Source organism: Camponotus floridanus, unplaced genomic scaffold (assembly GCF_003227725.1).
Source record: "Camponotus floridanus strain SB8 unplaced genomic scaffold, Cflo_v7.5 scaffold109, whole genome shotgun sequence".
In the NCBI taxonomy this organism is placed as follows: Eukaryota; Metazoa; Arthropoda; class Insecta; order Hymenoptera; family Formicidae; genus Camponotus; species Camponotus floridanus.
In genome coordinates this window covers 599,017-625,584 of record NW_020229225.1, presented here as the reverse complement: position 1 = coordinate 625,584, position 26,568 = coordinate 599,017, and the positions used below count along the sequence as shown (strand labels likewise).

The 26,568-nt window shown below is 30.7% G+C and overlaps 4 protein-coding genes and 1 pseudogene across 5 annotated transcripts in view; 2 read left to right on the top strand and 3 right to left on the bottom strand.

The window, feature by feature from the left end:
* Positions 1-574: 574 nt before the first annotated feature.
* On the bottom strand, positions 575-3,025 carry LOC105249381 (sulfotransferase family cytosolic 1B member 1). Its single transcript, XM_025412638.1, has 6 exons — positions 2,815-3,025; positions 2,481-2,580; positions 1,925-2,090; positions 1,493-1,613; positions 1,306-1,400; positions 575-907 (listed from the first exon to the last, which is right to left on the bottom strand). The coding sequence occupies exons 1-6, from the start codon at positions 3,023-3,025 to the stop codon at positions 629-631; spliced, it is 972 nt and encodes a 323-aa protein (XP_025268423.1). The 3' UTR covers positions 575-628.
* A 1,743-nt stretch (positions 3,026-4,768) lies between these two features.
* On the bottom strand, positions 4,769-14,803 carry LOC105247807 (annotated as a pseudogene).
* A 1,481-nt stretch (positions 14,804-16,284) lies between these two features.
* Positions 16,285-17,267, top strand: LOC105247805 (cytochrome c oxidase assembly protein COX19). The gene has a single exon (XM_011252186.3). The coding sequence runs from the start codon at positions 16,442-16,444 to the stop codon at positions 16,709-16,711; it is 270 nt and encodes an 89-aa protein (XP_011250488.1). The 5' UTR covers positions 16,285-16,441; the 3' UTR covers positions 16,712-17,267.
* Positions 17,250-18,576, top strand: LOC105247806 (phosphopantothenoylcysteine decarboxylase). Its single transcript, XM_011252187.3, has 2 exons — positions 17,250-17,723; positions 18,143-18,576. The coding sequence occupies exons 1-2, from the start codon at positions 17,298-17,300 to the stop codon at positions 18,305-18,307; spliced, it is 591 nt and encodes a 196-aa protein (XP_011250489.1). The 5' UTR covers positions 17,250-17,297; the 3' UTR covers positions 18,308-18,576.
* A 474-nt stretch (positions 18,577-19,050) lies between these two features.
* Positions 19,051-26,568, bottom strand: part of LOC105247808 (matrix metalloproteinase-2-like) — a 166,702-nt gene continuing 159,184 nt past the window's right edge. For both annotated transcript variants that reach the window (XM_025412632.1, XM_025412630.1), the window contains 5 exons: positions 23,161-23,549; positions 22,421-22,719; positions 22,035-22,138; positions 21,571-21,819; positions 19,051-20,870 (listed from right to left, as the gene is read on the bottom strand). In XM_025412632.1, the coding sequence (XP_025268417.1) occupies positions 21,572-21,819; positions 22,035-22,138; positions 22,421-22,719; positions 23,161-23,549 (1,040 nt within the window). In that variant the 3' untranslated portion in view covers positions 19,051-20,870; position 21,571. The remainder of the gene's footprint in view (positions 20,871-21,570; positions 21,820-22,034; positions 22,139-22,420; positions 22,720-23,160; positions 23,550-26,568) is intronic.

The window sequence follows — 26,568 nt, the reverse complement described above, 5'->3', positions numbered from 1 at the left end:
GTATGTAGCACAAAGTGAAATTCATCAAAATTATAAAATCAGCATGTAATCAGCATTGTATTCCTTCTACATTGAAACTTAACGAAAAAAATCTTTTATCAGCTAGTGAAAATAATAAGATTGAAAAAAAATTCAAAGTTATAACGAAGTAACATAATTGCGTGCTTCCTGGATATTAATGAAAGCGAAGACAGTCGTGTAATAGTAACATAATTCTCAATTGACATTTACAAAATAAAATTGTATACACGCAGTCCATGAGATAACTTTTATTAATAAATCTCCATTTCAATTTCTTTTTCATATACACACACATCCCTTCTGAGAAATTCAAAAATTAATCTATTTAAAATTAAATAAAATAGAAACTTTAATTAAAATAGAAAATAGAACTCGAACTAAAATAGAACTAAAAAAAACAAATCCTATCAATATATATGTAACAATAATTCCACATATTTTATTATAATAATGTATATATGTGTATGTGTGTATGAATGTGTGTCTATATATATATATATATACATACATACATACATACATACATACATACATGTACATATATACATTGTTATAACAAAATATGTGGAATTATTGTTTGTGCTAATAAATATCGTATGGCAAAAATTTAATTAGGAAAAACCAAATCCGTGTCTTTCAAATTATCGACGATCCACTCATTAAATTTCTTCTCGAGCTCCGGCGTGAATATTTCTTTCCAATTGCCTGTCTTTCCTTGCCGGATAAATGATTCGGGTTTTATTCGACCAGCTTGTTCCAATTGATTTACCATAGAATTTTTGCGGAAGTTTTCAATATTCAAATGCTCTGTTAACTTAGCGATTTGTTCGTTGTTGTAGGTTTTGCCATAAAACGTGGCAACTTTCTTGATGTTTTCGCTTAAATTCTGTGTAAAAGAGATGATATATTTTATAATTGCATCATACATATCTTTAAATCAATATAATATATTAATTTTATTACTAGAGGTGCATTATTTTTGTTATAAATATAATTTCTGGAGTTTATAATTGAAATCTTTGATTAAACGTAAACATTCAGATTGTCGAAAGATATAAAATGTAAAATAACAGTAATTAAATCGTCAAGTACATAAAAATGAAAAATATTAATGCATGCAATCAAAATAAAATTTTCGAATGTTGTTTCGTTTAAAAAATGACCGAAATACCGAATTAATTTTGTCTATCGATCTTTTTTATATAATTAATAATTTATATTTTATTTTCTCAGATTTATAATATTATAATTTTCGCAAATTTCTACAGAAAATCTTTATCTCACTTTTGTTAAATCTTCATAGAAAAGAAACAAAATGTTTGGTTTATGTCTAATTGCCCAAGCTGATTTGACATGCTCCCAATATGGCGCCCACATTGCTGAAAATATGGAAGAAATATAATTAAGAATAAGTAATTGAAGATAGATCAAATATAGATTATATTAAAAAAACAGGCTTTGTAAAACTTACTATGATTGTTTATAAAATCATTACACATCTGCTCGAAGTTGCCTTGATACTGATTGAGGTCTCTCAGCAAATTATACCATGAGACCACCACATCTTTTGGATTTCTCGCGACATAGATGATCTAGAAATAAAAGTAACATTTCTAAAAAGATTAAAAAGTTGGCAAATTAGAACCAAAGTGCGGTAGTTGAAGCGCAAGAAAGAAATAACACTTCCTTGTTTCTTATTTGTATATTTAAATTAAATATAATTATATTAATAAAAACGAACATTTCGGATAATCTTTGGATCGCTCTATCGCGTTACGGTTTTAATTTGTTAATTTTGATTTTTTAAATATCATTATTTGAGCAAATTTTTAATTTACTTAATTTTCAAAAAGATTTTTTAAATTGCATTTTTCAACATCTATATACATACCCACATGCTTACCTTGCAATCATTATTTACAACTGTTGGCCATAAATCGAGAGGAAAATGACTTTTGACAAAACGCGGTGAGGGTTGATTTTGTACAAACTCGACGCTATATTTTGTTATTTTTTGCTCGTTGGAAGTGCTGCTCGCTAATAACTCATCTTCTCTTATTAAGCTTATACTAAAAGAGGAAAGCTTTTTTTACAACAGAGAATGCTCTCTAATTTAAGAAAAAAACAATTTATTTCACATAATTTCTTCAATTCATATAAAAGAGAAGTACTGCAGAAAGATTTATGTGTGTGTTTCTACAAAATTCTCCACATATTTTATTGAATCGAAAATGTTATTAGTATTATAAAATAGTTTATTGTACATTGTAGATTTATTTGCGTACTAAATAAATGTTTAGGATTTAATTTTTGCATAAAAATTTCATCCAAGTCTTCTCGACTACAACTGAAACTTGAACGAAACAAGAAAAATTTAAATCTAAAAATAGATAAATGTAAATATGTAAAAAATGTGAAATTTCTCTCTTTGCGATTTTTATGTAAATATTATACTGTACTCTATAAAGGGGACTCTCTCTGTTAAAGGCTTTCGATACGCCTCGTCAAAATTCATATCGTTCCCTACCAACCATATGAGTTCCTGTGTCAACGTTGTACCTGATGGACACAAACCATATATTCACAATTAGAATCTCTTCTATTGCATTTACAAAATCATTAAAACTAACTTATCCGCGCAATAACAGAAGTAATTATAAAATTAATTAAAAAATTATATACAGGAATAGAGAAAATCGGTTATAAGTACATAACTAACAACAAGCAGATTAAACTTTTTTTTTCAGAAATTAAGTACATAAAAATATGATAAGACAGAAAAAAATAGTTTACCTGATCTAGGATAGGTAATAATCCACGTGTCATCGGGACGAGTCTCAAAGTTAAGTATTTTATCGCCTTGCTCGACAAATTTGTATGATAGAAACCATTTCTTCTCGCCGATCTTAACGAAACCTCTGACGCGTTCCGGATACAACTTAGACAGCGTGATCGCTAGTTCACCTTCGACACGTTCGATTTTCAAGTCCTTAAGGAAAGGCATTTCCTTAATAAATTAAGCACGAGCACTTTTTGTTAAATTTTTCCGTTTACGTCACGTAAATATATATTACGTATTATGTAATCTTGTCTCAGCTTTGTGTATCTTTCCAAAATTAAATAGTAAATTGAATAATATCACGAAGTTGTGATAAGATGTATAATTTGTATACTTTGTGTATATTTTCATCTTTATTTCATATGTTTGCTTAGAAATGTTTTCTATTCTTCAGCAAGTTAGTTTTGTTTCGTTTTAATAAAATCCGTTAAAATGATTTTCATATAATTTCATTGTATTATATATATTATCATTAATAAAAATAATATTTAGATACATTTTTTTTCATAATTTTTTTCATAATTTTTTTTATTTTTTAATTTATAATATTAAGATATTATTTATTAAATTTGATATTGTTGGTCACCGATGTCCGACACAGCGTTTAATAATTTCTATCACAAAATGACGCGTGAAAAAAAAATGATAAGAATTCAAAACATGTAATTATATATATATTAGACATACTCAAATTAACTTATGTTAGTTTTTTATATAATATTTATTTTCTGCGTTTGTTGCGTACTTTAAGAAGACAGTTCTTATAATGCTTGCTAGTAAAAACTGCAATTTCAGATTGAGAGGATCTTCTCAATCACTTTAGGCGGTCCTCTTCGATATTCTTATGATATTCTTTGCTGAGAAATTCTTTAAAGTTTCTTCGTATAGTAAAAAGAATAAAAGAAGTTAGAAAATATACATACATATGTCGAGTAATTTTGAAGCTGACTTAAAGAAATATTATGACCTGCTATTTTCTTGCTTTTTTGTTAATGAATCTTCTTAAGATTGAAGATATATATTCTAAGTCGATCGTATTGTTGTAACATGTAATGCATAATGCTTTGTAGGTAAGAATAATCCTGACACGAGATATCTCTGTAAATCTTTTATATATTAATACGCATAGGTCTCCTTATCTCTATTTAAAAGAAATTTATATAAGTATAAAATTTAAAATATAAGAAAGGATCTTGTTAAAAAAGGTAATATTGACTAGCATTATAAATAATTTTAATTTGTGCTTTAATTATTCTAGTCATTATGACATACATGCACATTATCAGTAAACTTATGTTACGATATTCAGTTGTACGTTCTGTATGTAGCACAAAGTAAAATCCATTCATTATAAAATCAATATTATGTTCCTTCTACATTGATACTTAACGAAAAAAATCTTTTATCACGTAGTGAAAATAATAAGATTGAAAAAATAATTCAAAGGTATAACTAAGTAACATAATTGCGTGCTTCCTGGATATTAATGAAAGTGAAGACGGTCGTGTAATAGTAACATAATTCTTCAATTGACATTTACAAAATAAAATTGTATACACGCAGTCCATGAGATAACTTTTATTAATAAATCTCTATTTCAATTGCTTTTTCTATATACACACACATACCTTCTGAGAAATTCAAAAATTAATCTATTTAAAATTAAATAAAATAGAAACTTTAATTAAAATAGAATAGAACTCGAACTAAAATAGAACTAAAAAAAACAAATTCTATCAATATATATATGTAACAATAATTCCACATATTTTGTTATAACAAGGTATATATGTGTATGTATGTATGTATGTGTGTCTATATATATATATATATATATATATATATATATATATACATACATACATATATACATACATACATATACTTACATACATACACATATATACATTGTTATAACAAAATATGTGGAATTATTGTTTGTGCTAATAAATATCGTATGGCAAAAATTTAATTAGGAAAAACCAAATCCGTGTCTTTCAAATTATCGACGATCCACTCATTAAATTTCTTCTCGAGCTCCGGCGTGAATATTTCTTTCCAATTGCCTGTCTTTCCTTGCCGGATAAATGATTCGGGTTTTATTCGATCAGCTCGCTCCAGTTGATTTACCATAGAATTTTTGCGGAAGTTTTCAATATTCAAATGCTCTGTTAACTTAGCGATTTGTTCGTTATTGTAAGTTTTGTCATAAAATGCAGCGACTTTCTTGATGTTTTCGCTTAAATTCTGTGTAAAAGAGATGATATATTTTATAATTGCATCATATCTTTAAATCAATATAATATATTAATTTTATTACTAGAGGCACATTATTTTTGTTATAAATATAATTTCTGTAGTTTATAATTGAAATCTTTGATTAAACGTAAACATTCAGATTGTCGAAAGATATAAAATGTAAAATAACAGCAATTAAATCGTCAAGTACATAAAAATGAAAAATATTAATGCATGCAATCAAAATAAAATTTTCGAATGTTGTTTCGTTTAAAAAATGACCGAAATACCGATTAATTTTGTCTATCAATCTTGTTTATATAATTAATAATTTATATTTTATTTTCTCAGATTTATAATATTATAATTTTCGCAAATCTCTACAAAAAATCTTTATCTCACTTTTGTTAAATCTTCATAGAAAAGAAACAAAATGTTTGGTTTATGTCTAATTGCCCAAGCTGATTTGAAATGCTCCCAATATGGCGCCCACATTGCTGAAAATATGGAAGAAGTATAAATAAGGATAAATAGTTGAAGATAGATAAAATATAGATTATATCAAAAAAATCAATTGAGATTTTGCAAAACTTACTATGATTGTTCATGAAATCATTACACATCTGTTCGAAGGTTCCTCGATATCCGAAAATATCTTTCCGAAAATGATAATACGAGACAACTACATCCTTTGGATTTCTCGCGACATAGATGATCTAGAAGAATAAAAATAACATTTTTAGAAAGCTTAAAAAATGGGCAAATTGGAGCCAAAGCACAGTAGTTGAAGCGCAAGAAAGAAGTAAAATCTTCCTACTTTCATACTCGTATATTTCAAATTAAATATAATTTTATTAACAAATTTACATTAATAAATTTTTTAATATATCACATTTCATCATTGAATCTCAAGTCAACATGAGAGATATACAACGGGATACCGTTATTAATTTGTAAAGAGTACAGAGTCTGATTTATTGGATTTTAATACATTGGAATATTACAATATTACAATTTGACGAATTATTTGAAACAATGTATGTCTTTGCGAAATATGACTTAACGTTATCTACGCGTCAAGGAGAGGTATTTTATAATTTAATGCGTTACCGAATAACACTTTATAAAGTATATTGTTAATATCATGCTGAAGAAGGACCAAAAGATGATCCGAAACGTGCGTTTTTATTAATATAATTATATTCAATTTCAATTATATATGAGTAATTAGAAGAAAGGAAGAATTGTTCCTTTTTTCTACTCGATCTATCGCATTGTTGCTCTAATTTGCTAATTTTGATTAAAATTTTTAATTATCATTATTCCAGCCAATTTCTAATGTATTTAATTTTCGAAAAATATTCTTTAAATTGCATTTTTCAACACATATATACATACACCTTATATACATACACCTTACCTTGCAATCATTGTTTACAACTGTTGGCAGTAAATCGAGAGAAAAATGACTTTTGACAAAACGCGGTGAGGGCTGATTTTGTACAAACTCGACGCTATATTTTGTTATGTTTTGCTCGTCTGGACTGCCACTTGCTAATAACTCGTCTTCTCTTATTAAGCTTAAACTAAAAGGAGGAAGTTTTTTTTAAAACATTGAATGTTTTATAATTTAAGAAGAAACAATACTTCACATTTCTTCACTATAAAAGAGAAGCGAGTGAGAAAGATTTACGTTTCTATAAAATTCTCCACATATTTTATTGAATCGAAAATGTTATTAGTAAAATAGTTTATTGTGCATTTCACACTTATTTGCGTATCAAATATATGTTTAGGATTTAATTTTTGCGCAAAAATTTCAACCAAGTCTTCTTGACTACAAAACTTGAACGAGAGTGTTTATGACAATTAATCGGATCTCTGATCGGACTGAGCAGTAGTACTCAGCGATAGACTTCCTAAATTTCCCTAGACTAATCCGGATCAATGATATGTCTCTGGAGTAATCGAATTAAATTAACAGTCTTTGAAAGAAATTGCGGTCAAGCTGATCGAAAAAATTGTGAGAAACATCATAAGAAAATATAGAAGGTACTTTATTATTCTTTTAATTAATATATATTTATTTATTAAATATGTATTAATAAACAAATGTATTTTACTGGAATACAATGTTTTCTATAAAATAAGAATAACTCTAAACCTCACTTTATTTTAATTAATTAACACTTTATATTAATATAATAAACAATATTAATTTGCAAAATAATACTGCAAGTAACAAAATGTATGTACGTAGCAATAATAATTAAATTTTACCATGAATTTCTTAATTATCTTGTAATTATTAATTTTTGAAAGTTTATCAATTAAATATGTGAAGTTTTTATTCGTTACAATATTACTTAAACTTTTTTTATTTAGAAAACATACATAGAAGATAATAATAAAGTACCTTCTATATTTTCTTATGATGTTTGTCACAATTTTTTCGATCAGCTTGACCGCAATTTCTTTCGATGACTGTTAATTCGATTACTCCAGAGACACATTGATCCGGATTAGTCTAGGAAAATTTAGGAAGTCTATCGCTGAGTACCACTGCTCTGCCCGATCAGAGATCCGATTAGTTGTCGTAAACACCCCGAAATAAGAATAATGTGAAAATAGATGTGTGTGTAAAAAATGTGAAATTTATCTTCTTGTGATTTTTATGTAAATATTATATAATGTAAATATTATACTGTACTCTATAAAGGGGACTCTCTCTCTTAAAGGCTTTTGGAGAGCCTTATCAAAGCTCATATCGTTTGCTACCAACCATACAAGTTCCTGTGTCAATGTTGTACCTGAGGGACATAAAATATACAATCACAATCAAAATCGCTTTTATTGCATTTACAAAATCATTAAAACTAATTTATTCGCGCAATAACGGAATGAATAATAAAATCGAAAATTTTATACAGGAATGGAAAATCGATTATAACTAACAATAAGCAGATTAAACATTTTTTTTTAAGAAATGAAGTACATAAAAATACGATAAGACAGAAAAAAATAGTTTACCTGATCTAGGATAGGCAATGATCCACGTGTCATCGGGACGAGTCTCAAAGTTAAGTATTTTATCGCCTTGCTCGACAAATTTGTATGGCAAGCACCATTTCTTCTCGCCAACCTTGACGAAACCTCTGACGCGTTTCGGATACAACTTAGACAGCGTGATCGCTAGTTCACCTTCGACACGTTCGATTTTCAAGTCCTTAAGGAAAGGCATGCTTTTCTAACACATTAAGCGCGAGCACTTTTTGTTAAATTTTTCCGTTTACGCCACGTAAATATATATTACGTATTATATAATATATATAACATGTAATCTTATCTTGCGTATCTCTCTGAAATTGAAGAGATTCACAAGGCTGTGATAAGATAAAATGTATAATTTCATATGTATATATGTATACTTATATGTATATACTTTGTGTATATTTTCATCTTTATTTCATATGATTGCTTAGAAATGCTTCCTATTCTTCAGCAATTTAGTTCTGTTTCGTTTTAATAAAATCCATTAAAGATGATTTTTATATTATTGTATTGTATTATATATATGTTATTATTAATAAAAATAATATTTAGATACAATTTTCTTTTTTTATAATCTTGAAACTTTTTAAAATTTTTAATATTAATATATTATTTATTAAATTTTGTATTGTTGGTCACCGGTGACACAGTGTTTAACGTGTTAGTAGGTCTGTTACAAAATGGTTCGTGACTTCCCACGAAAATATGATAAGACCTGAATTGAAATCAAATTAGATTCGAGTTGTCAGACATGATCAAATTTGGATTTTGTCTATATTTAATCAGATCCAATTGAATCTGATTAGATATTTATACTGTGGACATGATAACTCGGATTTAATTTGATATTATACATTTAATTACTGTTTCTTATTCGTTTAATTTTATTTGGGTCTTATATTAATATTATTTTTTTAATAAATTTTTTACCATACTATTAATAAAAATATTTTTATATTTATTGGTATCAATATATTTAGAATATACAATAATAGTTTATAAAATTGTAAATAATTTAATGTCGCTAGTCGAGTAATCAAAGGATCAATAGAAAAATTGTAGTCGACCAAACTAGCCAAAAAATTTTAGTTTATTAATACGACGTTTCGACCATGTGGTTGTGGTCCTTATCAAGTATACACGATGTAATAATAATCAGAAGACAACATAACTGATGAACATGTAAAACACGTAATCACGTCATAAAAAACATTATTTAACTAAATTCAAATTTGAGAGAAGCTGATGCGTCCATGTGAGACTTCGTCAATAAACAACTTGATAAGGACCACAACCACATGGTCGAAACGTCGTATTAATAAACTAAAATTTTTTGGCTAGTTTGGTCGACTAGAATTTTTCTAATAGTTTATAAATTAAAGACTATATAAATAACAAGTACTATAAAATCATTGCAATTCACTTAAGTATTAGGAAACTTAAATATAGTTTATGAACTAAAACTAGTACAAAAAAAGAAAGTCGTTGCAGTCCACTTAAGAAAAATTAAAGAAACAAAAAATTAAGTAAAAAATAAAATAATAGAAAAATTCTTCATTTTTTACTAAATCGAAAATATAATATTATTAATAAAATAATTTATTGTGAATTTCACATTTATTTGCGTGTCAAATAAGTATTTATAAACATTTTTAAATGTTTATTTACATTTTGACTCTATGCTTCGGGACTTTTTTCAATATATGTATAATATAATTATATAAATGTCTAATCGCAATTAAACTCGGATTATTTAATTAGCCATATTTAATTTATTTTGTATCATATAAATATTAATTGAACAAAACTAATTATAAAAATTGCAATATAAGTGAATTTGCATACATAAATTCAAATAAATTGTGCGTTAATTTTTGTTTCGGTTAAATAAATATCAATAATGCTGATTTTTTATTGCATACTTTTAAAAAGATTTCTTTATTTTAATTGACCTTTGATCAACGGACGGCCATTTAGAAGTTCCCTGAGGCAAACGGCATTGTATCCTTCGAACAAGATTCCAACATCATTCTGGAGTCACAGTGTTTAATGGCGGCGTTAGGTGTGAGAGCTGGATTGCTCTGGTTTAGGCCCGGGTCCACAACTCGAGTTAATCCGAGTTTAATACGTTAAACTGGGTCTTGATTGGCCATTCATTACTTAAATTCGGATTAACTGGATTGTGGAACTGAGCCTTAGAGCAATTGCTTGAAAAGCGGAAGACTCGGGTTCAATTCCCTATCCAGCCATTTGCGTCTCATGTATTATTTCTAGTCTACAAATATTGTTTTCTAACAATTATTTGTCGGACTGAAAAATGAATGCTCTACTTTACACACAGAATATGCGTCGATGCCGTTGCTATGGATGGATTCTGCTGTTCGTTGACTGAATGAAGCGTATAGACACGCCCGACCTCCTCCCTTACATATTCCTACCATAAAACACTTGATTTTATTGCTTTCAATTTCGCGAAGACTTCATTCTTATCACCTACAATTACGTGAATTATAGCGTCAATATATCATCAAAATGTATCGCACTCCTTACATTAATTATTCTATTTAATAAATTGACACAGTGCGACACATTTGGATGATATATGGGTGCTATAACTTATATAATTGTTGGCGATGAGAATAAAGTCTCCGCGAAATTGAAAGCAATAAAATCGGGTGATTATAGTATGATAAAAAATAAGATTTCATTAATTATTTGCATTTTATAATCTACGAAAAATATTTTATTTTTAATTTATCTTAATTAGAGGATATCTAAAAAAAAATATTTATCTTGAATTTAAATAAGAGGAGTGATCTGGAGAGATTTGGCTTCTCAAATTTCACATATTAATTATGTAACTAATTCTTATTTCTAATGAACAATTTTTATATTTAATATTAATCTATTAATATTTCTATATCTATAGAAATTATAATCTATAATCTATAGAAAATATAATTATATATTTTCCGTGTGAAAATTGCGTACATATATTTGCACATTGTTAGAACAAAATGAGAATTATTGTTTGTGCCAATAAATAACTCATGCGATTAATTTAATCAGGAAAAACCAAATCAGTATCTTTCAAATTATCGGCGATCCATTTGTTAAATCTCTTTTTGAGCTCCGGCATAAATATTTCTTTCCAACTTCCATCCGTCTTTCCTTGCCGAATAAATAATTCGGGGTTTATTTGACCAGGCGCCGGTTGGTTCACCATGGAATTCTTACGGAAATTTTCAATATTCAAGTGCTCTGTTAATTTAGCGATTTGTTCGTTGTTGTAAGTTTTGCCGAAAAACGTGGCGACTTTCTTGATGCTTTCGATTAAATTCTGTGTAAAATAGATGACGTATTTTATAACTGAGTAATACATATTTACAAAAAAGTACAAATATAATCAGATTGATATTTTAAATAATATTGCAAATCTGTACATAAAATTTGCATCTCACTTTTCTTAAATCTTCATAGAAGAGAAACAAAATATTTGGTTTATGTCTAATTGCCCAAGCTGATTTTACATGCTCCCAATATGGAGCCCATATCGCTAAAAATTAAATGAGTAATTGAAAATAAATAATGTATAGATTATATTTAAAAAAATCGATCGACGTTTTTTGAGAGACTTGCAAACTTTTGAGACTTTGCAAAACTTACAATGATTGTCTATGAAGTCATTACACATCTGTTCAAAGGTTCCTTGATACTGAATCCATTTGTTGTCTTTCTGCAAATGATACCACGAAACCACCACATTTTTTGGGTTTCTCGCGACATAAATGATCTAGAAAAAATGAAAATAACATTTCGGAAGACACATCGGAAAGATTCGTTTTAAATTACATTTTTCGACACACATGCTTACCTTGCAATCGGTGTATAACTGTTGGCAATAAATCGAGAGGAAGATGACTTTTGAAATCGTGGTGAAGACTGATTTTGTACAAATTCGACGCTATATTTCGAAATTTTTTGCTCGTCGGGAGTGTCCTTCGCGAATAACTCGTCTTCTATTATTAAGCTTAAACTAACAATAAAAGAAAAAAGCTTTTTTTTATCATAGAAAGTATTCTCTAATTTAAAAAGGAACAATTTAGTTCGCACATAATTTCTTCATTTTATATAAAAGAGAAACGAGAGAGAAAGTGTGTTTCTAAAATTCTCCATATATTTTATTCAATCGAAAATGCAATTATTAATGAAATAGTTTATGTACATTTCACGTTTATTTGCGTATCAAATAAATGTTAGGTTTTAATTTTTGCACAAAAATTTCATCCAAGTCTTCTCGATTAAAACTTGGATGAAAAAAGAAGAATGTAAATCTAAAAATAGATAAATATAGAAAATGTGAAATTTGTCTCTCTCTCTCTCTCTGTGATTTTTTTTATATATATAATATATATACCGGGTGTTTCAGACCACCCGTACACCCCATTTTAAAGCAAAGGAAGTGGTTATTTTGAAAAATGTTTCAGACAAAAGTTGTTGAAGATAAAGTAATGCATTACATGGGTAAATTTGATTGACCTTGGGTGGCGTCGTGAAGGTCATGTCAAGGTCGACTTGAATTTTTTAAATGGGAACCCCTATTTTTCATTGCATATTCTTGTAGCTTATCTCGAAAGCTTTCCAAAACACTATAATTAAGTACCTTTTTATTAAGTACTTTTTGAGTTATAAGGCTTGAAATAATTTCTTAATTTTATATAAACCATAAAATATCTAGTAAACCATTCATTTTTCGATTATCTTACCTTCATACTTTTATGTACAAAATAATGAGAGGAATCAATTGGTGTAAAGAAAACACATAGTTGTTTCTAAGAAAAAATATGGAATTGTTAATTGCAAATTACATATTTTTTCTTAGAAACAACTATGTGTTTTCTTTACACCAATTGATTCCTCTCATTATTTTGTACATAAAAGTATGAAGGTAAGATAATCGAAAAATGAATGGTTTACTAGATATTTTATGGTTTATGTAAAATTAAGAAATTATTTCAAGCCTTATAACTCAAAAAGTACTTAATAAAAAGGTACTTAATTATAGTGTTTTGGAAAGCTCTCGAGATAAGCTACAAGAATATGCAATGAAAAATAGGGGTTCCCATTTAAAAAATTCAAGTCGACCTTGACATGACCTTCACGACGCCACCCAAGGTCAATCAAATTTACCCATGTAATGCATTACTTTATCTTCAACAACTTTTGTCTGAAACATTTTTCAAAATAACCATTTCCTTTGCTTTAAAATGGGGTGTACGGGTGGTCTGAAACACCCGGTATATATATATATATATATATATATATATATATATATATATATAAATATTATACTGTACTCTAAAAAGGGGAATCTCTCTATTAAATGCCTTCGGTGCGCCTCGTCGAAATTCATATCGTTCGCTACCAACCATATGAGTTCCTGTGTCAACGTCGTACCTGATGGACACAAAACATGTAATCACCAGAATTCAGATTTAGGTGCCGTTTTCCCCAATCCAAGTGCATGTTAGCGACCGAGCGCTGCGAAAAGTATCGTCTATGCCGGTCTAATGATGGTAGCAAAGAAAGCACCGTCGTAGAACAAAAATATATATATATATATTAACATAGAATATATTTTTATTTAATATTATACATAATAAATAAGATAATATAATAAAAAGTAATATATATTTAATAATTAAAGATTTGGCTCAAGTAATCAAAAAATTAAAAAGAAAATGACGTAGGAGCCAACGCGCGATAGTTGAAGCGCAGAGAAGCAACAACACTTCTTTCTTTTGTCAATATTAGTAATATAAAATAAAAAACATATTATAACAAAAAGGGAACGTTTCGAATCATCTTTTGATCCTTCTTCAGCGCGATGTTAACAATATATATTACAGTGATGCGTTACATTAAACGAATTTGTTCTCAACGCATAAGTGACGCTAAATTGCATCCCGCAGAGGTCTAGTAAGCGCTCTGCTTCCAACAGTCAATTAAATATACTATATTTATGCTATGCGACGTCACAGTAGATCTAACTAATCGATAATATATATATTATGTAAAATATAAAACAATATAAGAAATTATTATATTTTCTTTTTCTACGCGACGGTGCCCTCTTTGCTACCATCACTAGACAGGCATAGATGGTACTGCTTTTCGCGACGCTCGGCCGCTAGCATGCTCTGAAAATGGGGAAAACGCATCAAGATCCGGACTGATAATCACAATTAGGATTGCTTCTTGTATTTACAAAATCATTAAAGCTAACTTATTTTCCAATAGCAGAATTAATGAATAAATCGTAAATACAAAATTATATGTGAAAATAGAAAATCGACTATAGGAAACAAGCAAATTAAACTTTTTTTTAGAAAATAAAGAAGAAATAAATTACGGAAAAATACAATAAGATAAAAAAAGTAGCTTACCTGATCTAGGATATGTAATGATCCACGTGTCATCGGGACGAGTCTCAAAGTTAAGTACTTTATCGCCTTGCTCGACATATTTGTATGGCAGAAACCATTTTTTTTCGCCGATCTTGGCAAAACCTTTATGAACCGGATACGATTTGGACAGCGCGACCGCTAATTCACCTTCGACTCGTTCGACTTTCAAGTCCTTGAGAAAAGGCATGCTTCCTTAAAAATTTCTGTCACGAAATGGCTCGGATTTTTTGAATCTAGTTCGAATATTTTCGACCGATTCCGAGCTAATGAAAAAATTCTTAGATTAGAAGAAAGTATATTATAATAAATTGTTATTAATTTTTCTTAATAGTAATTTTTTCTTAATAGCAGTAATTTGAGATATTAGTAAAAAATATTAGTCGAATCTATAATAAATATAGTCGATCGTACATATGAAAGTAGCATATGTTTGTCACAAAACATTTGTGGAAATATAATGTGAGATTGAATATTTAATGTAAGAATAATAATCATTAAATAAATATTATGTATAATAATAAATATTAAAGTATATAATAATCTTTAAATAGATATTATATTTTCTCATCTGCAATATCACAGTTTTCTATCTTTTAATTCGAAGAATTAATTTAAATAGATAGATCGCTTTTCGCGATCCTTCGCGCACGCGGTCGATATTAGACGGTCGATAGCTACGCGTAATGTATACCCCGAGACCCGGAGAGAGACGAACGTTGCCTTATCGATTAATGCCCACAATACGATGGTCCGCTTTTCCTCGGTCGCTTGCCTCAGATCGCCCGAAAATCCACAAAATATCGATGGCTCGGTACCGAGCCTGAACGATCGCGAAATACAAAAATAGCGACGGCGGCAGAACAGCCGGCCGGCGGACCGAATCGCGTATGTGGCTCATAAAAAAAAAAGATGGGCAACCTCACCGATACTACTTTCCTCCTGCTGGGGATGATCCTCGGCCTCGTCTTTCACAGGTATCTCGACAACGACACAAAAACGACAACGAATTTAATAGAGCGACTAAGTAGGTCGGCTCCCGCACCAGAATGATCCCTGGATCTCCGCATCCAGAGTCGATAGCGGCGTCAATGACCGCGTAAAGGGGTGCGCAGCCCCCGCGGCCAATCAGGACGCGGCACGCAAGCGATCCCGGCGCCTCGCGAGGTGCGAGTATTTTGTGACAAAATGACAAGTAAAAATTAATATACGCAACAAAATAATAATATCGCTCGTCTCTCCGGGGAGTTCGATAGTGTTCTCTCGTCGTGGATTCTGACGCGGCCGCTCGGCCCGCGCCTCGTTTAAATCAGGGTGGATGGATGCACGACGGGACGGCAACGTCACAATATATATATATATATATATATATATATATATATATATATTTATTTGCTTTTATATATTAAATAATTAATAAGAAAATATATAATATTTACTTTTATTTATTTAATATTTATTTTATTTATACAACTTTATTTTTATATTAGACAATTAATAAGAAAATGTATATATCAAAAATACATATATCAATGGTCTATATGCGGTCCAAGAACACCAGCTGACATGAGTACGGACCTGTCAAGCAGTCACGTGGTCGCTCGAACGTAACGGGTTAGGTTAGGAAATCCCTCCGCCTGACGCCTGACCTGACATCAATGGAAAGTGGAAAGTGGAAGGAGTATAGTTGCCAAAATGGCGGCCGTCGTGCTCCGTCATTGAGGAGGGGCGAAGATTCATTCTCGTCTTTCGACGTCATTCTTCACTTCCCCTCTGCAATACTCGCTCACGCATGATTCGCACGGCCGTGAAGTGACGTTTACGTATTATGTCCTCGTACACGTTCTCGCAGAAGCTGTTCAAGCCTACGCCACCGGAACGCGGCAGTTTCCCGCTGGATCATGAAGGCCGCTGCAAACGCATCATGATCAAGTATATGCGCTGCCTGGCCGACAATCGTAATCAGAACACGATGTGCCGCGACGTCGCCAAGGAGTACCTCGGCTGCCGCATGGACCATGACCTGATGACGCGCGACAATTGGTCCAACCTTGGCTTCGAAAGCGACGAAACCAACGAGGTGGCCAGCGAGACGTAACGCCGAGATCATCTTCGAGATATCCTTGCGTGTCCCTCTCTTGACCAGACGAGGAGTCAGGCATCTCTCTGTTTCCGTTAATCCTTTCCGGAGATTCCGAGCTCCGAGGGTGGATACCCCTAGCCGATTAGTGTTCTTGGAACTTACGTTCGATGTAAATAGGGTACCAAGTAGTCGTGGAATAATTCACAATCGAAATTAGTGTGTTCAGGCAAGAATATACGCACTGCCAGCCAGGTGTGATAAGGACTTTGACTTTGAGCTTTCCCCACGCCAGTGTCGTTGCGGAACTTCATCAGGTATCTGAAGATAGAGGGAACAATACATATTGAAGAGAGAGAGAAATGGAACATTAAAAATCTGTGTATGTATCTTTCGCTTCCATAAGAAGGAAGATTGAAAATTAAGTTATTGCTCGACACACTGGTGAGTCTTCAAGCTTTAATGTAAAGGCATTCCCCTGTAGCTTGTTACGCGGTTGGATTCTGTTGCAACCCAAGTGGCCTAAGATATCGTAAATAGAATATAGAATATCGATATTTATCGCACAGATTGGTATAGCAGTTAAAGTAACAAAGGAAAAAATATGGCAAGTACTTCCAGGAAGAAAGTATTGGTCGGTTGCACTGGTAGCGTGGCTACGATCAAACTGCCACAACTGGTGGAGATGCTGCGGCGAAGCAATCTGGAGGTGAGAGTAGTCGTGACGGAGAGAGCCAAGCATTTTCTGAAAGATGCCCAGCTGCCACCTGAAATTCAAGTGCTGTCCGATACAGTGGAATGGGCTGCCTGGCAGGACAGAGGCGATCCAGTATTACATATAGACCTGGTAAAGTGGGCAGACATATTCGTGATAGCACCACTAGACGCCAATACATTAGGCAAGATTGCTAGCGGCATATGCGACAATATCGTTACATGCGTTGCCCGTGCCTGGGACAATGCAAAGCCGCTACTCTTTTGTCCAGCCATGAACACCAAAATGTGGGAACATCCAATCACCATGCCGCAAGTGAGATGAAAGGAGTAATATATCAAATGTTAGAATAAAGGAAAAATTCTCTGCATATTGTTTGCTTATGGATTAAATCTTGCATTGAGATATGACATAACTAATATAAAAATATAATAAGTCGAGTAAAAATTAATTCTTCTTAAATTCTTTTTTAAATTTCTCTTCTCTAAATATTTTCTCTTATCAAAATTTTTTCAATAATAGAAAAATGTATAGAAATAGTATACAAAAATGTATACAAAAAATGTATGTTACATTCCTTTAGATTGTGCTTTTTATACTTTATTTTTTCCTTTTCATCTTTACGCATAAATATAAATAGGGATAGATTTTTTTATTCTGTTTCTCAATTTGTATTTTTTCATCCAAGTTTATGATGAACACAGAAAGTTGTAAGGTTGAATTTTGCTTTTCAGGTATCACTACTTAAATCCTGGGGCTACAAGGAAGTGCATTGCGTATCCAAGACGCTAATGTGCGGCGATACAGGGATGGGCGCGATGGCCGAAGTGGACACGATTGTGCGGTTTACTTTGCGAGCTTTGACTCCTTGGGCAGATTCGTTGGATCCGCTTCTCTAGCAGCGGCCGAGGTCATCCTCGTGCGAATATCGTCGATGGCCACGCGAATATCGATGAGGATGTCTAAAACATGTCTCATTAAGATCTCCAGAGAGATGCGCTATGGTGCGATTCGAACATACGCTTAATAAAATATACGCCAATATCGCTTATCTAACAGGATCAGGATTGCAAGCCTAAGGACCAGAAATCTCGGGCTGTATACCAGTTATATGATAAAGAGTTTATGTTTATCAATAAAAATATCTGTCGCTAAGTTTCTCCTCGAATTACATTGTTTTTTCTAAGGATCGTATTTTTAAATAGTTTTTAAGATGGAATCCTTTATTGTTATATATTATAAGATAAAATTATTAATTAGAAATCTATAAGAATTTACAAACGATGAAATCTTAGTTTGAACGCATCATGGTCGTCGTATCCTTTGCTCAACCTGGAATAAAAAAATCAATCTTACAGAGAATGGAACAAACGAGATAATCGTAATTTTATCTGTCCAGTTGCCGAAATGCGATATATAAAGATGCTGTAAAGAAGATTCTGTGTTGACATATCCTAAGAGTTGATTTGCCAGAATGTGTACATGCTTTTGTTGAATATATGAACAATATAATATATGAACAAATAAATATACAAAGTGTTCTCCTCTAGAGAAGAATTTTTTTACAATTGTAACATTTCCATCATACATGTATGCATGTACCAAACCGGCGTAAAAATTTTCAGGAGAATAGCGTATCAAGTTTGTTCGGCAAAGTCATTTTATTTCCGTATATACACATATAAAGCACGAACTTGCAATACAAAATACATATAGCATATAACATTACACATTTTATGTTAATTATCCCTTAAGTTTGGAATAAACAGAGGGGAGGGTTTTTTCTCATCTCACGTTTTCGGTTAAATTGCGAGTGAGATACATCGCTTCGATGCATTTCGTTTTTCTCAACAAAGATATACTCAATCAAAATCATTGAATTAATCGATAACAGAAATATAATATCATTTTGTATCGTTTGTCCCCATCTTGTTGCTGCACGCTTTATAAACATACGATACATTCTGCAACACGCACGACTTAATATAACTTTTTATTATATATATAACACGTATAAATATATACGAAAGTGTATTTTTACATAGAAATATTTATATAAACTTTGCAAATGTATTTCGAGTTCAATTTAAAGTCGACTTTTCTTTATTAAATTTTAATGACAGATGCATTCTTTTTCCATCTTTTTTGATCTTAAAAATTAGATTATATTGAAACTTGAACCAAAAATTCTCTCTTCGAATCAAAGTTCAATTAAGATTAAAAATGCGGAATAAGATTTTCTATTTATTTCTATCTTGAAATATTTTTTTCGTTAAATGAAAAATATAAAGAAAAAATTTTAAAAAATCAATTTCTTTTAATTGTAAGTTGAAAGTTTATGTTCGCAAAATTCATGCAAATATTTCAGGAATACACTGCACCGTATACATATATAAATCTGCGAGATTGCTTTTACGCTATTCCCTTTTGACATTATGCCTAACTACTCGAGATATCGCGGTATATAAATATCACAGTTTACAAAACTGGCGACACTGCGTTTTGCCTGTGTCCTTTTTCGCTAAATTATACGATTATATTAATAATTAATACAATATTTATATAAAATACGTGCTCTTGTCGGAATCAACTATCTTCATCTACAAAGATTCCGAATAATAATCGCGTCACGAATAATAATTACGTCATTTACGGAAGGTCGTACGGAATTTCTTATGGATGGCGCGTATCCTTGGAATAACAAGGATCTCTATCTCGATTTAAAATCTCTGTAGCAAAAAAAAAATAATGAAAAATATTGGATTTTCTTGGCAGTGGTAGTTAGTAATTGTTAGAATCGCGCGCAAGATTGTGAAATATCCTCAAGAATTTACATTTTTTCGAGGATCGATTATTATATCGTTCATCGTACAATATAAATTATCTCTTAAATTAATTACTTTGTATATAAATGCCATGTAAAAAGACGATATAGAAAAATGCTCAAAAATATGCGCAGCTCCAGAGCGCGATTTTTCCAGGAAATGCTGGTATCAAAGATATGGAACTAAGTCACTTCTTTCCTATGAGAGAGGACTCTGAAATTTTTATATCGATATAAATATTATATTTTTATAAGAGATATACATACAAAAAGTGATACTATAAAAGTGATTCTGTAAAAATTATCATCTTTTTTATTTATTTTTATTTCATATAACATGATATCATGATATTTTCATGATTCATCGATTGCCATTTCATAAAATATTTCCTCTCTTTGAAAATGAAATTCCCTTAGTGACTTAGTTCGATATCATTCCTCGAATTTTGTTCAAACCGTAATCGCGATTTTTTTTATTAGAATCGGCGGAGAAATTGATATTTATGCTATAAATTCAAAGCACAAACTTTGAATTTTGATCGATACGTCGTTTTTCATTTTCATCGACATCGCCACCTAAATATCCCGTGCGAAATGCCGTTTGGTGGCTGAAAGGACACTTGTATTACAGCGATAATCTGAAAGCATAAGAAAACAAAAACAAATGTAACAGTAGCTTTTTCATGTTTAACTTCTTGATTTAAATAGGTTTAAATTTTAGTTGCTAAATTATATTTGTGATCCTTGTAACATTACTCTGCTTTACTTGCGATCTTAAATTGCTATAAAATTTAATATAATTTAATTATATAATTATTTAATAATATAATTTATATAAATCTTACATATCATTTCAATTAGCATATCATTTCATTGTAAATATGTATGTCATAATTTTAATTTTATAGCACAAATTATGATCAAACATAATATTATACAGCCTTATGATATCTACAAAAATTGTGAAGAGTATTTAACGCTAAATAATATATTTAGTATAGTTGTCATTTTAAAAGTTTTTTTTTAAATTATACCCATCTTTGGTTTTGAAGAATTAATGATTCAAGTACAATAATTTTTTGATTAACTTTCTGCATAACGGGAAATTAAATTTGGAAGAAGGAGAATTAAATTTTATTTGAGAATTAAAAGGAGAAGGAAGAATGCAAATTGGATCGCATTAATGTTTAAGTTATCTAAAAAATGTAATGAAATGTGGCTTCTCGATATTAATTAAAATCTTTTTTCAGTGAGATTATTAGAAAAGTTGAAATATCTAGCAAGATAATTATATAGAAGAGAATAAAAAAAGAGCATAAATTTAATTTTCAAACGTACATTATATTCTCATGACAAAGATAGCAATGATTATCGCGAGTATCGGCACGATTCTCCCCGCGGAGGCGGCGGAAGCCGACACAATCCTCGATTTCCTAGGCAGATTAGTTTCTATGTCATTGGTCTCCACTTCCGGCGGCGGACAGCCCATCCAGACTGGCGCCGAGAGTTTTTGTTTCTCGTGCGCCACCCTCATCCTGAGATCGTCAAACTCCCAGAAACCTTTACCTTTAAAAAAGTACGTCTTGCCTGCCGAAAAAAAAACAAAATCGTACAATCATGTGGAAGATCAATGTTACATAATTATTAAAAAAGTTATATTGAAAACTTAAAAAAATTAAAATTATATTAAAAAATCACTGATATCTTTTAAAAATTCAATTTATTCATATATTAGTTATATTGATAATTTATATTGAAATTTATTTCTGAAAAAAACTGAAAAATCGATGTTCGAGATTTACCATTTTTCCATTGGAAAACGGCGTCGATGTCGTTCCCAACGCCGGCGAACATGCTCATGTCTCTTGGATAATCGAGTTCCACGTAATTAACAGATTCATCGAATCTGCGTGATAGAAAATTAAATTGGATAATTGAATTTTATTTGAGAATTAAAAGCGAAGAGAGAAAATGCAAATCGGACTGTACGTATTGACATTTAAATGATAAGGTATGCAAAGGATACTGTATCTAAAAAATTTATATAGTGTGATTTTAGTGCAAATTAACATCTCTTTTTAGGGGCATAGATTGTAAGAAAAGTTGAAAAATGGGCTAACGTATAGAAGAGAATAAGAAAGGAGACTAAATTTAATTTAAGAAACTTTAGGAATCACGCTTTAATCACCTCCAATACATGGAACCGCTAAAGAAATAAGTTCTGCCATTATGACCCCACACCATGGCGCCGTCGATTTTCTCCAAAGAAGCTGGCAATCCCAGGTTAGTCAATGGTTTCGGATAACCCGCTTCCAGGCTGATGGCGTCAAAGACATAGTATTCACGACCGACGAAGAAGACTATTTTCTTGTCCGGGCGTTCATACACGGCATCGACGTGATCGATGCTCGGCGGTAAGTTAAATAGCCTGGTAATCTCTGCTGGATATCCCTCGTAGATCCCGCGATCTCCTATTCGCCACAGATACTGTGGACCAAAAAGAGTTCCTCAATAGAAGTTGGCTTTTTTAGAATATCTCACAAAGCTTTAATAATCAAAAAATATTTAATTTTAAAATTATAACGTTCATTGTATATAAATATATGTAATAATTAATTATATATGCGATATTTTAATTTGTCTAAGAAAAATGTTTCATTCTTTTAATATATATCATTAAAATTATGATACAATAGTTATAAATGAGCTATCTTATTTTTGAGAATTTGAAGTTATGAACTATTAGATATATTAATCACACATTTTGCCTTTAGAAAATAAATTTCTTTTTTCTGCAATGAAGTAAAATAATAACGTCCAGATTTATCATATCTCTTTTTTCAAATTTATTATTACAAAATTCTTACTATTTTAGCATTTTCTTATTATTTTATCTTCTTTTCTTAATTTGATTATTGTAACACTTACCCGTCCTTTGAAGATAAAGACCTCCCTGCGAATGATGCTGATGGCGTCATAGCTGGTGTCGCACTTATCGGGCACGTCGTCTCGTTGCGGTGGGGTCCCTCGATGTCTAAACCTCGGTGTAGGCCTCATCGTTGTCGTCGTCGTCGACCATGTCGGGTGATGACGATGGGGCTTATGTGGTCGATATTCAGGTTTTTGCGGATAACGACCCGGTTGTCGAGGCCTGCCATCGTCCGGATAATGATTGGGCCTAGTAGGCCTCGTCCTCCAGGGTCTGTACGTCGACATCGTTGTTGTCGTCGTAGTCGTTGTCGGGGGTGGCGGTGGCGGTCGCTCTGGTGGCGGCGGGCCACCCGGTATGTTGCCCCATAGCCTGTCCTCGGGAGCACCTGAAAAATGATCATTTCTTTTGTTCACTGCATTTTTCTTCTCTTTTGTTTGTTTAATAAACAATATTTAAAATTAATAATATGAAATACATCTGTAATTTATTAATAATATAAAATACATCTGTAATTTATTAATAATATAAAATACATCTGTAATTTATTAATAATATAAAATACATCTGTAATTTATTTAAATTGAAATTATTAATTAAACATATGTATATGATTAATTCGTTTATACAAAATTTTACTGAAAGTTTCTAGCGACAGTTATATAAAATAAAAAATCACAGATCACAAAATTATATTTAAAGATTTTAATGCTAATTAATAAATATTCTCTTATAATATTTAATTTTATAATTATGTTTTACATTAATAGTAATAAATAATAAAATATAAATATATTTAAAAGAATCAAAATAACGCAATGACGTAAAAATTCACGTGGAGGGGAAACTTGGTTTTTTCAAAGAAATTTTGCAGGTGATAAATGGACGTGGTTCAATGCGAAGTTGCTTATCAACGCGAATGCATTGACGGATGCATTCCAGATCGATTCATCCAGGGGTGAGTACACGAATAAGCGCACACGCTAATGTGAAGAGAAGCAAAAAGAGCTGATTCTGTTCTCGCTTCCGCATCCGTGATGAATTCATCCCTTCGCCTTTCACGACGACCGACTATCCGTGAAAAGAAATTCTGTCATAGAAATGCGGTCGATATAGAAATATAATCATGTACACGGGCAAGTATATATGTACGGAAATGCTCTATAAAACATAAAAAGGAAGTAAATTTATCACTCGAATATTATATTTTTACTAATCATAGAGCGCAATTGCATGGTGAAATATTTTAATCAGCGGATGCAAACAGTACATGTATATATTTAGTTATTACAAGCTATTGAAAGAAATATTTATAAAAATATGCATACAAATTTAAAATAGGTATATAAACAAAAATTTTCTAATATATGTGCAAAGGATGTTTCTCTCTTTCTCTTTGATATACATTTTATTTCTTCTTAAATAGTATTGAATAATATGAACGGTGCAATCTTTCTATTCAGAGAGAACAACGCAAAAAGATTTTGAGAGATGTTTTAATTAAAGCGAATAGATTACAAAAATTGCATTGCAATTCTCTCTGTTTAATAGATATTTTTACACTGCAATTACAATTTTCCTGGAGTTACCGTGATTTTAATCAGTCTATTGAAACTATTTACCAATTTCAAACAAGCACGTTTTTTCGACGAACCAGTTTAAATAAAATGCGTTTGCGATCTGTCGAGTGGCTATTGACTTTCGCTGATATACGGGCATTATTTTACTTTGTGTGATTGGCAATGGAGAAGAGGCACAAACAACGGGGGCTTTTAAAATGCCTCTCGCTTTTAAAGTGCGTAGAAGTTGATTTTGCGCCACCCAGTTTCCGGTTTACTCTCGGGAAATTGAATTTTTCCGATATTACGTATACGAAGATATTGCGCAATAGTATATTTTTAGCTTCTTCAACGGATTCAATTTTTTTTCCTCATCTCTTGTTAAGTCATTTCGTTAAATGGAATTTAAATAGCAAGTTTAAGGACGCAATAAAAATTATTGCAATTTCCGATTACATTTGAATTCAATCTGATTGATATATATTTGATGAAAAGTAAATACGATGCAAACATCATATTATATGACTTTATTTTATTAAAAGTTAAATCTGTATAGTTTCATTGATATAAAAAATATCACTTTAATTTCAATTAAAAAAATGTTTATATAAAAAAATACGGTACGATCAATTTCTGTATAAATATACAGATGCATAGTGAAGCTATCGACCAGTTTAATATTTAAACACACATTGGTAGATAACAAAATCAGGTTATCGATAATATAATGACAACCAACGTGCACGTGTTTGAATAATAAAGAGAAAACAAAAAAAAAATATTTATATATAAGCGTATAACTTACGCTCAATGTTGCACGCGAGGGAAAAATATCGTGCCAGCGGTAGAAATATTTTACAGGCTCAAACTGCAGTTGTGGAGCGATAAATCTTTGATGATACGTGCGGGCGTGTTGCACGATCAACATTTGGTTTTATCGCACTGATGCGTTTTACATTCGCTCTTTTTGCCTCTCTCGATGAAGATCGTGTCATCCTACTCCGGGAAAATCACTCGATTAATTCCGCGATTGCGATGAGCGCATAAATCGGATTAATAGGATAAAATTACGAGTGCGTTCACGAGTGATAAATCGCGTTCTTCTTGCTCGTAATGTGCACAACACATGCGGGCGCAACGGATCCGCTCAATTTACCCTGTATGCGATACGTGTTACGCAATAACTGTGCGTACATACTGGTTTACGTTATTGATCGCCGAAGAGAAATGATACTTAAATACATTTGCGTAAATTTTGTTGTCAAAATGGCTGTAGAGACTATAGATAAAACGATAAAAATGTGTGAGCGTAAATTAAATGAAGAATGAAAAGATTAAAATCTACCTAATTTGATTCCTTCAAAATTCAATTGTAATTTTAAAAGTTATCTAATAAAAAAGTAAAAATGATATAATAAAATATCTTAAAGATAGATATTTAATATTTGTACGCCATATAAAATTATATATAATGATGTGCATTAGAAAAAAATATAAAATTATAAAAATTTGAAAAATGTCAGCGTGCGATCTTTATATTGCATATAAATTTAGCAAGTTGCAATAAACAGATATATATATATATATATAAACTTAGACAAAGAAAATTAAATAATATCTAATAGAATTAGAATACGCTTCTTATGTTTCTTTCAAAATATTTGAGGACGTATAAGAAACAATTATTAAAAAAAATAATAATAATAATAAAAAATATAGATATATATAATAATAATAATAGAAAAATAATAATAATAAATTCTAACAATAAAAATACTTAATATTAAATACTAAAAATAAAAATAATAAACATAAATATTATAATCGTTATCTTTATAAGAAAGGCAA

Bases quoted from the DNA above. Each gene is read 5' to 3' on its own strand.
- LOC105249381 (XM_025412638.1), bottom strand. From the start codon at position 3,025: ATGCCTTTCCTTAAGGACTTGAAAATCGAACGTGTCGAAGGTGAACTA. The intron at 2,091-2,480 runs GTACAGTATAAT...TTCCTCTTTTAG, and splicing joins GAGAGAGTCCCCTTTATAGA to TATAAGCTTAATAAGAGAAG. The intron at 1,401-1,492 runs GTAAGTTTTACA...CCATATTTTCAG, and splicing joins TGATTTTATAAACAATCATA to CAATGTGGGCGCCATATTGG.
- LOC105247805 (XM_011252186.3), top strand. From the start codon at position 16,442: ATGTCCTCGTACACGTTCTCGCAGAAGCTGTTCAAGCCTACGCCACCG.
- LOC105247806 (XM_011252187.3), top strand. From the start codon at position 17,298: ATGGCAAGTACTTCCAGGAAGAAAGTATTGGTCGGTTGCACTGGTAGC. The intron at 17,724-18,142 runs GTGAGATGAAAG...TTTGCTTTTCAG, and splicing joins ATCCAATCACCATGCCGCAA to GTATCACTACTTAAATCCTG.